The 15,226-nt window shown below is 35.6% G+C and overlaps 3 protein-coding genes and 1 long non-coding RNA gene across 10 annotated transcripts; 2 read left to right on the top strand and 2 right to left on the bottom strand.

Moving 5' to 3' along the window:
- Window positions 1–1,231: 1,231 nt before the first annotated feature.
- Window positions 1,232–2,455, bottom strand: LOC111797406 (probable membrane-associated kinase regulator 3). The gene has a single exon (XM_023680393.1). The coding sequence runs from the start codon at window positions 2,453–2,455 to the stop codon at window positions 1,232–1,234; it is 1,224 nt and encodes a 407-aa protein (XP_023536161.1).
- A 1,786-nt stretch (window positions 2,456–4,241) lies between these two features.
- LOC111796673 lies at window positions 4,242–8,512 on the top strand. 5 transcript variants are annotated; one of them, XR_002815392.1, is made up of 6 exons: window positions 4,242–4,418; window positions 5,141–5,414; window positions 5,845–6,009; window positions 7,759–7,807; window positions 8,027–8,130; window positions 8,240–8,512. XR_002815392.1 is itself a non-coding variant. In XM_023679394.1 (5 exons), exons 2-4 carry the CDS (start codon window positions 5,153–5,155, stop codon window positions 7,800–7,802), a joined length of 471 nt encoding a protein of 156 aa, XP_023535162.1. In that variant the 5' UTR covers window positions 4,242–4,418; window positions 5,141–5,152; the 3' UTR covers window positions 7,803–7,807; window positions 8,325–8,512. The 5 variants fall into 5 exon arrangements, 4 of the variants coding, with proteins under 4 accessions (XP_023535162.1, XP_023535161.1, XP_023535159.1 ...); XM_023679394.1 differs by lacking the exon at window positions 8,027–8,130 and having other exon boundaries at window positions 8,325–8,512; XM_023679393.1 differs by lacking the exon at window positions 8,027–8,130 and having other exon boundaries at window positions 8,240–8,309.
- Window positions 8,513–9,369: 857 nt separating this feature from the next.
- LOC111796672 lies at window positions 9,370–10,736 on the top strand. Its single transcript, XR_002815391.1, has 2 exons — window positions 9,370–9,568; window positions 10,399–10,736. It is a non-coding gene; the product is annotated as an uncharacterized LOC111796672 (long non-coding RNA).
- Window positions 10,737–11,351: 615 nt separating this feature from the next.
- Window positions 11,352–14,069, bottom strand: LOC111796577 (pentatricopeptide repeat-containing protein At1g79080, chloroplastic-like). Of its 3 annotated transcripts, XM_023679260.1 has the most exons (3): window positions 13,928–14,069; window positions 13,669–13,735; window positions 11,352–13,266 (listed from the first exon to the last, which is right to left on the bottom strand). In XM_023679260.1, the coding sequence occupies exon 3, from the start codon at window positions 13,156–13,158 to the stop codon at window positions 11,521–11,523; it is 1,638 nt and encodes a 545-aa protein (XP_023535028.1). In that variant the 5' UTR covers window positions 13,159–13,266; window positions 13,669–13,735; window positions 13,928–14,069; the 3' UTR covers window positions 11,352–11,520. The 3 variants fall into 3 exon arrangements, with proteins under 3 accessions (XP_023535028.1, XP_023535027.1, XP_023535030.1); XM_023679259.1 differs by having other exon boundaries at window positions 13,669–14,069; XM_023679262.1 differs by lacking the exon at window positions 13,669–13,735.
- Window positions 14,070–15,226: the final 1,157 nt, after the last annotated feature.

Genomic DNA, 15,226 nt, shown 5'->3' with positions numbered 1-15,226 from the left:
ATTTTAACATTTTCCCAAAACAATAAATTACTGTTCCCAAATGGGTTAACTTGGGTTTTGTTATAAATGGTGAATTTCATTGATTTAGATCAAGAATTACCATTTTTACTAGTTTTTAACTCACATAACGTAACACGAAATAATATAAAATTTTTTTTATATAAACTCCTACTTTTAATAGAATATAGTCTTTAAGCTTATGAACTGACCATCTATCTTTTAAGGAAAAGTTTGGTTTCAAACTCCGGTTCAAACAGGAGAAGTACGTCATGTTAATGTGTCTTGGTTGAGAGTCCTTACAGCCCAGGCAGCCCAGGCACAACGACAGTTATCAGGGGCACGCTCTACCACTGAGCTAATAGCTCGTTGTGCGCGCCTCCCACTGGGACCCATTATGCAAAAAACTAGAGAAATTTCATCCTTTCTTTTCTTTTTTCGCCCCCATATCGCCATATATAAGGGACGTATAAAAGGGATCGGTCAAAACTCACAAATTTTGACCATAAAATAACATTTATAGTGTTTTTCTTTAAAATTTGATTCAAAAAATTATAGTGTTTTTCTTTAAAATTTGATTCATTTTGAATCGATACATTTAGGAATAAATTACCATTTTTCTTTTAATTTTAAGGTTTAGATGGCAATATTATCAAAATTTGAGGTAAACTTTGATTAAATTAAAAAATTTATGCATTAAATTTTTGCTAAAATTTTCGGTCCGAGTGATTTAAAAAGAAAAATAATTGAATTGGATTGGATCAGAGTCCGAGAGGCATATAAAAACCATTCAACAGAGAGCAGACAGGGACTGAGCAAGTTCTATTTTGAATACACTTTAGCGTCATTTCCAATACTCCCTAAAGAAACAAAAGATACCAATAACCTAAAATTAAAAATTAAAAATTAAAAAAAAAAAAAGAAAAAAGAAAAAAAAAAAGCTATATTATCAAAGTAAGAGCCACCCCCCTGCCCGTTGCCCCTCAACTTGACCAACCGTCTCCCTCTTCCAGTTTTATTCTTTTAAAAGTTATAAATCTGCAAAACGACGCCGCTTTGGAATTCATGGAAAGAGAGTATCTCAAATGCTACCATTCCTCTGCGCGTGTTTTTCAAACGCCACTTCTGTTTTTTACTGCAAAACGGTGACGTTTGGTTGTCCTACCAATTAGAATACTCGAAAAATTATTGCTTCTAAAAATAGGAAATTCTTCGACCGGACTGGTGGATTCCGTCAGGCTCCAGCGATCCGGTTTCTGCAGTGTCTCGTCTGGCCTTTGCCTCCACCGCCGCCGTAAGTCGCTTCGGTTCTTTTCTGCGGCGAGGAAAACAGCTGGCTGAACGCGAACTTCGATGACCCCCTCAGCGAGCTCATCGGAACGTTCAGCACCGGCGGCACTCTTACATTCGCGGAGTATGACCTTTCGATGCCGCTGTGCTTCAATCTCGGTCCGCCATTGAAGCTGCTCGGACTACTCGAACTCCTTTCCAGACTCTGAAACACTATTTTTCCTGAGGAGTTCATTCTCGGACTATCCATGGATACTTCTCTGCTTTTCACTCTACCTGATTCCCCTGGCGGCCGACGGACCGGACTACGCCCTACTCTCTTCGCTTCTGATCGCGATGCTATCGGCTTCACCGTAATTATCCGATTCTTTGATTCACGATTGAACTTCGATGCCTTGTCCGAATCGAGTGAAAGTCTAGGGAGATCGTCGAGTGAAAGACCAGAGGATGAGGAAGAAAGAGAGAGGCGAGAAGAGGATATGGAAACTGACTCGCAGTCCAAATCTTTCAATAATGGATGATTTAGAGTATCCGAGGACTCGGAGGACACGAACTTGGAATTCCTGTGGAGAAATTGCTTCAGAGATTTCATTCGTGTGCTCGATGAGGACAAATCCGTCTTCTGATTTTCATTCTTCGCGGCTGTAGAACCGGTCATCTGATTAGCCTTCTTCAGCCCTAGAATCTCCCTCCACCGACTCGAGCACCTCGGAGCACGAGGAGAGAAAGAGTACGGATCCGCATTACCAATTTCCGTCACTCTCCGCAGCGTCGTTGTATCAGACGACCGCGATCCAATCTCCGTCGCGGAGAGTTCTTCCTTGACCGACGATTTCAACGACGGAAGCTGCAGCGGCACGAGTTTTCCGTTGAAGAAGAGTTCATTAGCAGGAATCAGAGTAACCGGATGTTCCATCCTAAACTCAAAATCACTAGCCGAACCTTCCAGATCCGTACCTGAAATCGCCGGCTTACTCGCATGAGAAGTATCACTAATGGAGGAGGGACTAAGTTCAAAGCCGGAGAGATTAGCGGACGAGTCGTCGGGAAACTCGCGACTGAAGGATACGCGAGGGCTCAACCAACCGTAAGAACTGTAGGAGGCCCGTGAGCCGTCGAGGAAGTTCTCCGGCGGAATTCCGACGTTATTGATGCACGCGGAAGCCATGGATTCTGGCAATCATGCAGAGCTTGAGATTCAACGCGGTTGGAGTGAACCGAAGAATCCGACGTTATTGATGCACGCGAAAATGAGGAAGGAGCGTGTTTCGTTGCCCAACTTATACGCACAGCGCTAGGTTTCCAATTTTTATACCCTCCTTGCTTCGCGTGCATTTGAATTTCATTCACAATTTTAAAATAATAATAACAAAACAAGGAAAAAAAAAAATTAATAAAGAGTCACGTGCAATGAGCGTGAGGATTTTTTTTTTTTTTTTTCTGATAAAATTTTGTTTTTTTTTTCTCCACTTGCAAACAAAATAATAGACATTAAAAGATTTTGTTAAATAATTGCAATTTTTTAAGATGCATTTAAAAAAAAAATTTATTTGCAGAAAAAAAAAAATTGTACCCATAATTATAACTTAAAATTTTAAATTAATAAAAATGTCTTTTAAAAAAATAATTTTAAATGGATATGGTTAATATTTATTTCAAAAACATCCTTATAATTTTCAAAAATAATTAAAAAACAACTTTAAATTTTTAAAAATTTAATGAGTGTCTTTAAATTTTTTAAAAACTTCAAAAATATTTTTAATTTTTTTAAATTAAAAAAATACATTTACTTTTAAATATATTTTGTTAAATTTTAAGGTTATTTTTTAAACTTTTCGAAAGCTTGAGATTAATAATTTTTTTTTTTTTCATTTTTTCATTTTTTTTTTTTGTACAATTTATTTAAATTCGAATTTTTTTAAAAATGTTGTGTTAAATAATAATATATATTTTTAATAATAGGTGGGGCCCACGCGTATGGCCATGGGCACCGTCCGCATGGAAGACCGGCCCTGGCTGCCTGGAATATTCAGATAATGTCTATCTTTGAGATCAATCATAATTTTGGATTCAAAGTAAGAGATTTTATTACTCCATTTTTAAGAATAATAATATTTTATGTGACTGTATAATTAATTAAATAATAATAACAATAATAAACCTAATAATTGTCATATATTTATTTATTTATTTATTTATTTCTCATATCTAATTTTTATTTTTATTATTATGGTTTGTTGATGGAAGTCCACATCCACTAATTTAGTGAAGGATCATGTGTTTATAATCAAATAATACTTTCTTCAAGATGAGGTATTTTGAGGAAGCCCAAAACAAAGCCATGAGAGCTTTATCATACCATTGTGGAGGGTCGTGTTTATCTAACATGGTATCAGAGTCATGCCTTAAACTTAGTCGTGCCAATAGATTGGTAAATCTTCAAATGTCGAAGGACTCCTAAAAAAAAAGAGTCAACCCTCTTTGAAGGCATAGTAAAAAATGACTAAGACTCCAAATGAGCCGAGCCTCGATTAAGGGGAGGCGTATTTTGTTCGAGGGGAGATGTTGGATGATGAACGTCCTACATCGGCTAATTTAGAGAATGATCATGAGTTTGTATTCAAAGAATACTCTCTCCGTTGACATGAGACCTTTCGGGGAAGCCTAAAGCAAAGTAAAGTCATGAGAGCTTATGCTCGAAGTGGACAATATCATAACACTGTAGAGAGTCGTGTTCATTTAACAATTATTAATAAAATAAAAAAAAACTCGAATTTTATTGATTTGTTATATATATTTATAATTAATTGAACGTATAATATAATTTTTTTTTAACAATATTTTTAGCAATAATTTATTAGAGAGTAAAAACCTACAATTAAGATGGTGACCATTTATTGTAATTTGAATTTGGAGTGTAATTAGATAAAATTGGAAGGTTTAAGAGTAAAAATTAGTATAATTTTAGGGGGGAAGATACCTTGACACATTGTTACTCAGATTCTTTTCGGAATTGGGCTAGAAATTCTTCTCTCTGATTCTTATCTCCCACGATTGCGCCGGCGACGTCGAACCAGGTAGCGGATTCTTCTGGATTCGAAGCACGAAGTTTAGAGAGACTGCGAACTACGGTAGGTGGTGAGGTCCCGTTTTACTAAAATTTATCTATGGAATTCGATTATCATTCCATTCTCGTATTGCTTGATTTTTTAGTATGAATGGAAGCTAATCTCGAGGAAACTTTTGCTTATTGCGGAGTTCCAACCTAGATGCGTTGAGTGATCCTTGTTCAAAAATTCCAGAAAATTAGCGATTCGCTAGTCATGCGCTGTGCTTTTTGTTCCAATCCTCTCGTTGACTGTTCTTCTTCCAGTGATCTTATACTATTATCAGTTGCTTGCATTCATCTGGATGTTCATTTCGTTGGTTTGTAGATAATTTTTTTAGAAAAGTATAGCAGATATAGTTGTCAGTTGATGCACATTAAGTATATTCTGTTCTGGTATTCAAGAATTTGCGATTGAATCTGTATGATTATTTCCGAATAATTGCGGTAGTTGCGAGCTTAACTTCATGGAAATTTATTGTTCTCGTGTTTTGCTTAAAATTTTGTTCCGGACAGTCGACCCCCGAGATTTATTCTTAGTAGCTATTAGTTTTGATTTTTCTCTCGTTGATGGCACACTCGTTACATGTTGAAATTGTGGAAACTATTTTCATTTTGTTGTTTTTTGCCGCACATTATGGATGTTATAATTGGTTCTATATTATGCTGGTCACTATCGAACCTATATGTGTTCGGAGAAAGATGGGCGATTACGATTGTGACAATGAAATTGGCGATCTGTTTCAGATATTGGCTGAGATGCACAGTCCGGAGAAAGTACTCGACGATCCTGCCAATGAGGACAGCAATGTCTCTGTCGAATTGGAGACTTCCATTAGTCGAAATGGTGGCCTCCAGGAAGAAAATGATCTTGCAAACACGAATTTGGAAAACTCTAATGCTCTAGCAAATGGGCTTTCTTCCATGCTTATCAACATCATAAGGGATTTTGATTCCAAAGCTGATGATACTCTTAAAAGCCAGAGCCAGCTTTCATCTTCCCTTGATCGTATCACTATAGGTAGAATTACTATTACTTTACTCTTACTTTGTTTGTGTGAGATCCCACATTGGTTGGAGAGGGGAACGAAGCATTCTAAGGAAGTGGAAACCTCTCCTTAGTAGACGCGTTTTAAAAACCTTGAGGAAAAAGCCCGGAAGGGAAAGTCTAAAGAGGACAATATTTGCTAGCCGTGGGCTTAGGTTGTTACACAGTTTTATTAGCTTTTTCCTATAAAACAGAATTGCTTCCTTGTACTAGTTTGACTAATTATATTATAGCAATATAACTTCGAAGATTCTGTAACTTGCTAGGTTTAAGGGAATTTTATACATTATAAATGACATTCTTTCATAATTTACTTTTATTCTTGTCTTGGATGCAAAAATTCAACTTCTGAATTTCATGGCCTTTTCAATGTTGTGAAAAGTTATTACTTCAACCTTTACAGAACTGGATCAGTTACTTGAAGATGCACCTTTTCCATTCATCATGCAGCATGCCTCGAGGATTTCAAGTGTAAGAAAGAGAGTTTTGTCACTAAATTCCATCTTAAGATCCATCCAACGAAGATTAGATAACATAGATCGGGCAATCTCGATGGGCAATCGACCAGGTGATTGACTTCTCTCTTCAATGGCCTCAATTTTATTATCTTTTATGGCTTTTAATTTAATGGCAATTTATTGGATAATATCATTGGCTGTCAAGGTTGTTTAATAATGTTCCCATTTCTTGTTTCTAAAAAAACACATACGTATGATAATGACTATTTGTTTTTTTATTCTCTCCATTTTATCATAATCATTTTCTGTTTTTAATTCATTCGACATACAAGTGTCAGATTGTGAATCGATGAAGTTTTTGAGTTGCCCTTTGTTCTTCCTGGCATTCCCTGTATTATTCTGTGTATTGATTTACATATAATGAACTCAAATTGGGCTAATATTTATTGGAAAACCTCAGAAGGTGGAAGATTTTGAACCTTCACATTAACATGTGGAACAAGAAATCTTTTAATGATGATTTTAAACCTCAGTTCTTCCTTCACAGTGTTTATTAATCAAAATATCATATGATTTTTTTTAATACATTATGTAATTGGACGTGTTCTTAATGTAACAATTTTGTAAGAAGGCATGTTTCTCTGTTGAAGTTTAGGCTAAAGATCTGTTGAGTGTGCAAATATTAGTTTCATGATTTATTATAACCATGCTTCTTAGGCCGTAAATCATGATTTTGTTTTGTTTTCTGAATGTTTGAGCTTACTTCTGGCAATGCCATGGGAAAAAATCATTTTGCATATAGTTTTGTAGCATTTAAATATCTATAAGGTAGGATGTTGAAAGCTCACATGTCTTCACCCCGGGTTGCAGACATTGGTAATTTTGTTTGAAGCTTTGAGCCAATTTCTCATCTTTTTTACCATAATAGCTGAAGTAAGTTTATATGTAATGTTCTTTCCCTTATCCTTTCTTCGACCGAAATTACTGGGTACTTCTTCCTTTAAGATTAGAGGTTTAAATCTTCATGTCTCAACGTTTATTATACTAAAAAAAGAACGAAATAAAATTTTTGAACTACTCCTAAGGAAGCTTATCTACTAGATACTAAGGCCCAAGTGTACTATTTAAGACATTGGTAATTTGTTTGAAGCTTTGAGCGAATGTCTCGTCTTTTTGATTACTGGGTACTTCTTCCTTTAAGATTAGTGGTTCAAATATTATGCCCCAACGTTCATTATACTCCATTTATTGTACGAAAAAAAGAATGAAGTAAAATTTTTGAACGACTCCTAAGGAAGCTTATCTACTAGATACTAAGATCCAAGTGTACTATTTAAGATATATATACTCTACTAGAATCAGTTCCTGTGTTTTGATGGCTCGTACCTCTTCGCTCTTGAACCTGATTTCACTCTAAACTCGGTTTCGAATCTTTGATTGGTATCCTTTCCTGGCCATTCCCTTCCCTACTCATCTCATCATATAGTCTGCATCAATCAGTGGTATAAATTATAGCATTCATACGCTTTGAAATTACTTGCTCGGTTTTCACTCGTACTGATTACCACGGAATGAAAGACTCCTCCAGATTTCTCTCATAATTTGGACCCTCGTCAAAGGTCAATAGATTAATTGCTTATTTGGTATCTTATTGAACAAAAACGGTGATATTGTTCCTCCATTGATCAAGAATTTGATTGCGAGTAGTAGGCATTCATTTGTAGCTCATTTAGCTTATTGTTTATGCACTATTCATTGAAATATTAACTACTTTTTGTCACGAGAGATCAGTCGAGGTGTGCGCAAGCTAGCTTCGAGCCTTGTCTCATTGTCACTCAAATATTCCTTGTTGTGTACAGATACTCTTTCCTCTCAAAGTTCCTCGCAAACTCAACATGGTTGAAGATTGTACGTACTCTACAGTCCCTTTTCTCTCTTCACTCAAAATACTGCGATAGAAAGGCTCTCTGTTTTGAATGTACAACCTGGGTAATTTTTCCATTTGTAAGTTAAGAGTTGTGGCTCTGTCACTCTCTCAGGAAAATTTTTAGCACACATATGTAAATACTCCTTCGTTCACACTATCGATTTTATTTTGCTTATCTTTTAACGACGTTAACGTGGCAGGCAACAAATCGAACTAGTACATCACCCTACAATAGTATTGAAATTTTCTCCCTCGGTCTATGTACACACACGTACAACCTGCACAATTTATCTATTTCCGACTAGTGAGTGGAGTTTTGATGTTACTATTAACATTTAGCTTATGTTTTAGTTTCTCGCATTCACATCATTATCATTGTCTCTATGTACTGATGTCCCACATTTGCTGGGCAGGAGAACAGAACACCTTTCCCCAACAATCCTCAACATGTACTCTCATGCATGCATGCTTGTTTATATTATTGGGTTGACGTGACAGATAATAAATGGATGACCGTAGTATTGAGAAATTTTCACTCGTCTCATGGATGCTTTGACTTGTGACAAATAATAAATGGATGACTGTAGTATCGAGAAATTATCACTCGTCTCATGGATGCTTTGACTTGTGACAGATAATAAATGGATGACTGTAGTATTTTGAGAAATTTTCACTCGTTTGATGGATGCTTTGACTTGTGACAGATAATAAATGGATGACTGTAGTATAGAGAAATTTTCACTGTCTCATGGATGCTTTGACTTGTGACAGATAATAAATGGATGACCATAGTATTGAGAAATTTTGACAGATAATAAATTGATGACCATAGTATTGAGAAATTTTCACTCGTTTGATGGATGCTTTGACTTGTGACAGATAATAAATGGATGACTGTAGTATCGATAAATTTTCACTGTCTGATGGATGCTTTGACTTGTGACAGATAATAAATGGATGACTGTAGTATCGATAAATTTTCACTGTCTGATGGATGCTTTGACTTGTGACAGATAATAAATGAATGACCATAGTATCGAGAAATTTTCACTCGTCTCATGGATGCTTTGACTTGTGACAGATAATAAATGAATGACTGAGGTATTGAGAAATTTTCACTCGTTTGATGGATGCTTTGACTTGTGAGAAGAGTTTTTGTTCTCAAATTAGTGGTTCTCTAGGAAGTTTGATTTATAGTTTTAGTAGAACAAAATGCATCTATTATTGAGATTTTTCGTCATTTTCAAAAAGAAAAAAAAACTAGAATTTTATTCTAAGGAAAAAAATAATTTGGGTTGATGTTGAGTATGTGTAGCATAATTTTAGTTTATTTTTGTGTTTTAGAATTTATTATATTACTTATTAAAATAGTCCGAGGTATACAATAGTTAATTCAAATACTCATAAATATAAGAAAAATAAAAAATAAAAATTAAATTTATATATAATATATAAATTAATTTTTAAGAATTTTAAATGTGATAAGAAACTATTATTAAACATCAACTTAACTTAGTTAGAATGAATATTTGTTTCTAATTTTAAAGACTAAAATAACCTTCTGAGTTCTGACTCGGTCAACACTCAATAGTAAGGTTTAGGGTTCTGATATCCACTATAAAATAGAAGGCGCCTAAAAGATTGTTCCGGTTCACACTCTCGTCGAGAGAGGCTGAAGGATCGAACTTCGGCCATTGTTCTTCTGAGGCAAAGCTCGTTCGCCATCGACAATGAGAGCTAAGGTTCTTCTTCCGAATTCTTCTCATCTTACGTTAGTTACAATAGGTTTAAGCGGCTTCGTTCTCGGAACTTTTCCCATCCTTGCAATTTTTCTCAATGTTATGTGTCTGCTTTGAGGATTTAGATATTGAGATGTATTTTTGGCGCGATCGGAGTCGAAAGTATGCTCTAGTTTTTCTCCGGTCTCGTAATTCGACCGTGGTCGTTTCTTATCTCCTCACGAATCAAAACTAGTTAAATACTTGTTAATGTTTTTAGGTAATTAACTTATCGTTAAGGTTCTTAGGTTTTGTGATTTTGAAAATGAGTTTAGGATTTTCTGCTATTATTTTGGCATATTGGCGTAAAACATGCCTTTACACTTCTAGGTCTAGCAATGCGATGTTATGTATCTTCGTGATTGTTTTTTGTTTCTACTTAATTCTGAACCAAAATCTACTTATTGTTGTTTCTCATAACTGTGGGTTTATTATCGGTGTAGGTTTGATATTCAATCACTCGGATTGTGAAGTGAAAATGGTTTTGATGTTTTTTCTCTTGTTTTTGCCGTGTACTTAAATTTATAATACGCTTCTGATGAATAATGGTTGGTCATATGTTCTTTTCTAATACATCAAGCACCAATATTTGAAAACCATAGTTAGTTTTTCAAATTCTTAAAACAGGTTTAAATCGATTTTTCTTTCTGCTTTCAATTTTCAGTTTATATTGGAATAGCATTATTCTCATCATACTCTTTTTTGGTTCTGAATTCTTATTTATGTGATTCTTCGTTCTCTTCTTTTGGTTTTGAATTATTGTTTTTGATTACTGGGGGGGTTCTGAATGCCAGTGGAAGAAGAAGCGTATGAGGAGGCTCAAGAGAAAGCGCCGAAAGATGAGACAGAGGTCTAAGTAGTTGCAGATATCTGGAAAATGATCGAGCTTTCTCCTTAACAGTGCCTATTTTCTCCATTGATGTCTAGCATTAGGTGCTTTAAGTGGTGGAGATTCTAGTGTTCTTCTGAAGATAGTTTTGCACCATTTCCTTTGGTTTTTATTACTTTGCATAACCTTATATGGTTTGACTTGCTTTCCTTTTAATATCCAGTTTGTTCAGACTGAATATCAATTTATGTGGCCTTCTTAGCTTATTGGTTGGTACATGCTGAATATTTTACTTGCAGTCAAGGACGTGATTTCCTAATCCCTCCTTTTTTAACATTCATAATTTTTGGGAGAAAATCATTTCATGGAAAAGAAGAGTCGAGGCTATCATTAGGATGAGCGCTCTTAGCCTAGTAGAATATAGTATACCGTAATTGTGATGTCTTTCATTGGTTGGGGAGGAGAACAAACTACCATTTATAAGGGTGTGGAATCCTTCCTCTAATTGACCCGTTTTAAAGCCTTGAGGGGAAGCCCGAAAGGGAAAGCCCAAAGAGGACAATATCGGCTAGCGGTGGATCTGGGTCGTTACAGTAATCTAGCAAGAGTAGAAGTTCTAGCTCAACGGGTTGAAATATATATTATGTTAAGGTCGAAATATATATTATCAACTAGCTTATTGTAAACCATACTTGAGCTCGAATAGAAGTTCTAGCTCAACTGGTCAAAATATATGATAAGTTAGAGGTCTTTAAACTTCATTTGGACGATGAGTTTGGGGCTGGAGAGAAATCTTAGGAGGATGGCTGCCCCGATCCCTCGATGTTTTAGGATTCTAGAACCGACCTATCCAAATAGGTTTTTGATTCCGAACCAGTGCTCCAAATACCCCCTTTTTGTTTAATTAGTTCCTAATAGATCTTCAAATTTAAAACATTTTCGAATAGTAATCGACATTAAGGATTTCTTTCAACAAGCAATTAGCTATGTACATAAAAGAAGCCTTGTGAACTAAAAACATGTACATAGTTGTAAATAATGTACATACCAGCGTTTACGTCGTGTTCTTGATGAACGGTCAACTGAATTATCTTAATGGTAATTCCTTTAGGTAATACTGCATAACAAGTCTTTCCACTGTGCTTTGACTTATTACATCCCTGAGTTGCAGCTCCCTCAGTAATTTGGTTCCAAGATCTATCTCTTTCTCTTGGATGATCCCTTCCACGAGAATGGTGTACGTTGTTTCATTTGGCAGATACCCTTTACCGACCATGATTTCGAAAACCTCGAAGGCCAAATCGGTTCTTCGAGATTTGCAGCAACCAAGAACGAGTGAATTGTAATTTTCAGTTCTAGGCTTGTAGTTATTTTCCTCCATTACACTGAATATTTCAATTGCCTCATTCAGCATACCCTCCATACATAACCCCCGGATCAAAGACGAATAGGTGAACGAATCAGGCGTAAACCCGTACTTTGTCATTTCGTAGAGAAGCTGAAACGCTGGATATGTGTTTCCTTTTCGACACAAGCTCGTAATAACAAATTTATAGAATTCTTGAGTAGAGGAATGGTGCTTGTTGCCCAAACTCTGTATGATGGAGAATGCCTCTTGAACCATTCCCTCCTCACAAAGTGTAGCTATAGCATTGTATGTTCCTTCATTGGGATTACAATGCCTATGCATCATTTCATCTAAACATTTCACAACAACATCCACTTTCCTATCTTTGCAAAGACGAGCGATTATCGGGTTATAACTCGAAGCCATCGGCTTGAACCCTGCCCGAATCATCTCTTCCAAAACCTCAAGAGCATGTCCTATTCTACCATGGAGACTAAGCGAACCAATCAATATATTGTACGTGACATTCGACGGGGAACGATCGTCACCATCACCGTCCATTTCAGCTAGAAGCACATTTGCCTCGTCCCACCTCCCTTCATAACACAAACTCCTTAACAAAATATTATAACTAACAACATTTGGACTGAATCCTTGTGAAGGCAACTCCCTAAACAACTGAATGGCATCTCCTATCCTACCTTCTTTACACAACCCAGTTAACAAAACATTATAGCTAACCAAATTAGCCTTCCCACCCTTTGCAATTATCTCCTCCAAAAGCTTAATGGCTGCATCAGCTCCTCTTTCCTTGTAAGCAGCTTCAAGCAAAAAAGAGTACGTATAAGCATCTGGAACAAGCCCCTTCTGGATCAACCTGTCTAAAAGCTGCAAGCTCTTACTCAAATTTCCATGCATACAAAGCCCTCTCACAAGTGAATTATAAGTAACAGTGTTTGTAGGATACCCATATTCCTCCATTTTCTCCACTAATTGCATTGCATAACCAACATTCCCTTTTTTACACAAAGAACTTACCAAAAAGGTATAAGAAGACGCATCTGGAATGATTCCTGACCCAATTGTCATCTCCATTACCTTCACAGCCTTCTTCATCTTACATGCCTTGCAGAGATCATACAGTAACCGAGTGGCGTGGAATTCATCAGGCTTTTGGCCATTCTCAATCATGAACTCTAAGTGAAAAAAAGCATCGTTTAGTCTAAGCTCTCTACTCTTTTGATCGCCTTTCCCTATCCTCCAATTTGGCAGTGGGAAAATTGTGTCCTTAGGAGAAATTGTAATCTGAGCTGATGTTGAAACTTTAGAAAATCCTTTATTAAGTGAGAGATTTGGATATGGGGAAAGAGCCCACATTCTGTTCTTGTGGTTTCGGATGAGTCGCTGCTGAAAGAAACTCGGTAAAATCCTCTACTTCTTTACAGTAATCGCTCTCTTTTTGGCATTTATAATCATAATAGAAACCTGGAATCAATATCATGTTCTAAGAATCGGTGCTTCTTCAATGATCTAAAACTCGGTATAATGCAGGATTGTTTGGTACGAATCAAATGAAAAGATATGCAGAGACTGGAAGTATGAAACTTAGGCCTTTTTTTCTGAGATTTTCAAGTGAAATTTGCTTGCAGAAGGGAAATAGGTGAAAGGAATCGTGAACATACAACGGACTGTGAAATCAATATCATATTTTAAGAATCGGTGCTTCTTCAATCATCAAAAACTCGGTATAATGCAGAATTGTTCAGTACGGATCAAATGAAAAGATATGCAGAGAGTGGAAGTACGAAATTCAGGCTGTTTTTTCTGAGATTTTCAAGTGAAATTTGTTTGCAGAAGGGAAATAAATGGAAGAAATCATGAACATACACTGGACTGAGTAATCGATCGAGCGGATTCTTCCGTTCGACTCCAAAAAGCGTTGAATCTTGAAGAGCTGAAATGAAATCTCTCTGTTTAGGTTAGGTTACATTATTATCGGCGTTTCTTCAATCATCTAAAACTCGGTATAATGCAGGATTGTTCAGTACGGATCAAACGAAAAGATATGCAGAGACTGAAAGTATGAGATTCAGGCAGTGAAATTTGTTTGCCGAAGGGAAATAAGTGGAAGAAATCATGAACATACACTGGAATGAGAAATCGATCAAGCGGATTCTTCTCTTCGACTCCAAAAAGCGTTGAATCTTGAAGAGCTGAAATGAAATCTCTCTGTTTAGGTAATCCCATTTTTTTCCTTATGAAGCTTTCGTTCGAGTGACTTGGCTCCTCTCTACACCAGTCCCCTCCACATCTCGTTATCCAAGTTTTTATTCTCTGATACCCACGCGGCTTTTCATGGAGTGAGGAACACGCGCTTTCCTTGCCGATTCCGTGGGGTCCTTTGTCTTGTTGTCTAATCTCCATTCACCACGCGGATTGGGGCCCACCTTGGTGAGAGATTTTTCTATATATATATATATATATTTTTTTTTTAATTACAAAATTATAATAAATCAATTTTCTTTTTTTTTTCTTTGTTTTTACCGTTATATTTTTATAAATTTTGCCATCAATTATACTTTATAAATATTTTGAGACTATGGTACAATATTTAAATTAAAGTTATATTGATTTGTTTTTTTTGTAATATTAAATTTTGATTATTTATTAATTATGAGGGTAGAATATTATAATATAATTTATTTGTGAATAATATATTAGATTTTTTTACATTTTTTAATTAGAAGTTAACCCTAAAAAAGTTTTATTGGAATATTCATTATTTTTAAATAAAAAAATATCAGAAATTTGTTTCTAGTTGATAAAAAAATAAATAGAGAAATTTGTGGGATAGATAATGAAAAAGATGGATACATGAACAGCTCCCGTCTCTATGTAGCTCTCTAGTCTAAGCTTATTCGTTCTTGCGTCGTCAAGCGACGTATGCTCGAGCCTCTGACCCCAATTTAAGAAAAAAATTTAAAAAAACGGGGACAGAAAGATTTCGAAAGAGTGTCTTGAAAGTAAGAGTTGAGAAATCGAAATCGGTGTTATATGGCAACAACAACGACTTACTGCATATAACTATCGGATAGGGAGAAGTTGACAAAACTCAACTCATTGAGTAGTCTAGATTGTTCAGGTCATTAGGATCACCGAACACCGCTATTTTTTTCGTAAATTTATTTCCTAATATTTTTTTTTATCTCAGTAATTTTTTTTATTATCTCTAAATTTTCACCCCTGAATTACAATTTCCTCTATTTTTGTTTCTCTTAAATTTGTATTTCCCTCCAAAAATTGTCCTATCTCACAACTTTTGCTTTACCGTTCTTTATTTATTTATTTTCCTCAAATGTTAAAATTTTAATGATCTTAAAATTACTTTTAAAAATGAACATTAATCCCAAAAACTATGTGTTTTAGTGAATATTTGTGTATTTTT

The sequence above is a fragment of the Cucurbita pepo genome, chromosome LG06, assembly GCF_002806865.2.
Source record: "Cucurbita pepo subsp. pepo cultivar mu-cu-16 chromosome LG06, ASM280686v2, whole genome shotgun sequence".
In the NCBI taxonomy this organism is placed as follows: domain Eukaryota; kingdom Viridiplantae; phylum Streptophyta; class Magnoliopsida; order Cucurbitales; family Cucurbitaceae; genus Cucurbita; species Cucurbita pepo.
This window is presented reverse-complemented; position numbering and strand designations above follow the sequence as displayed.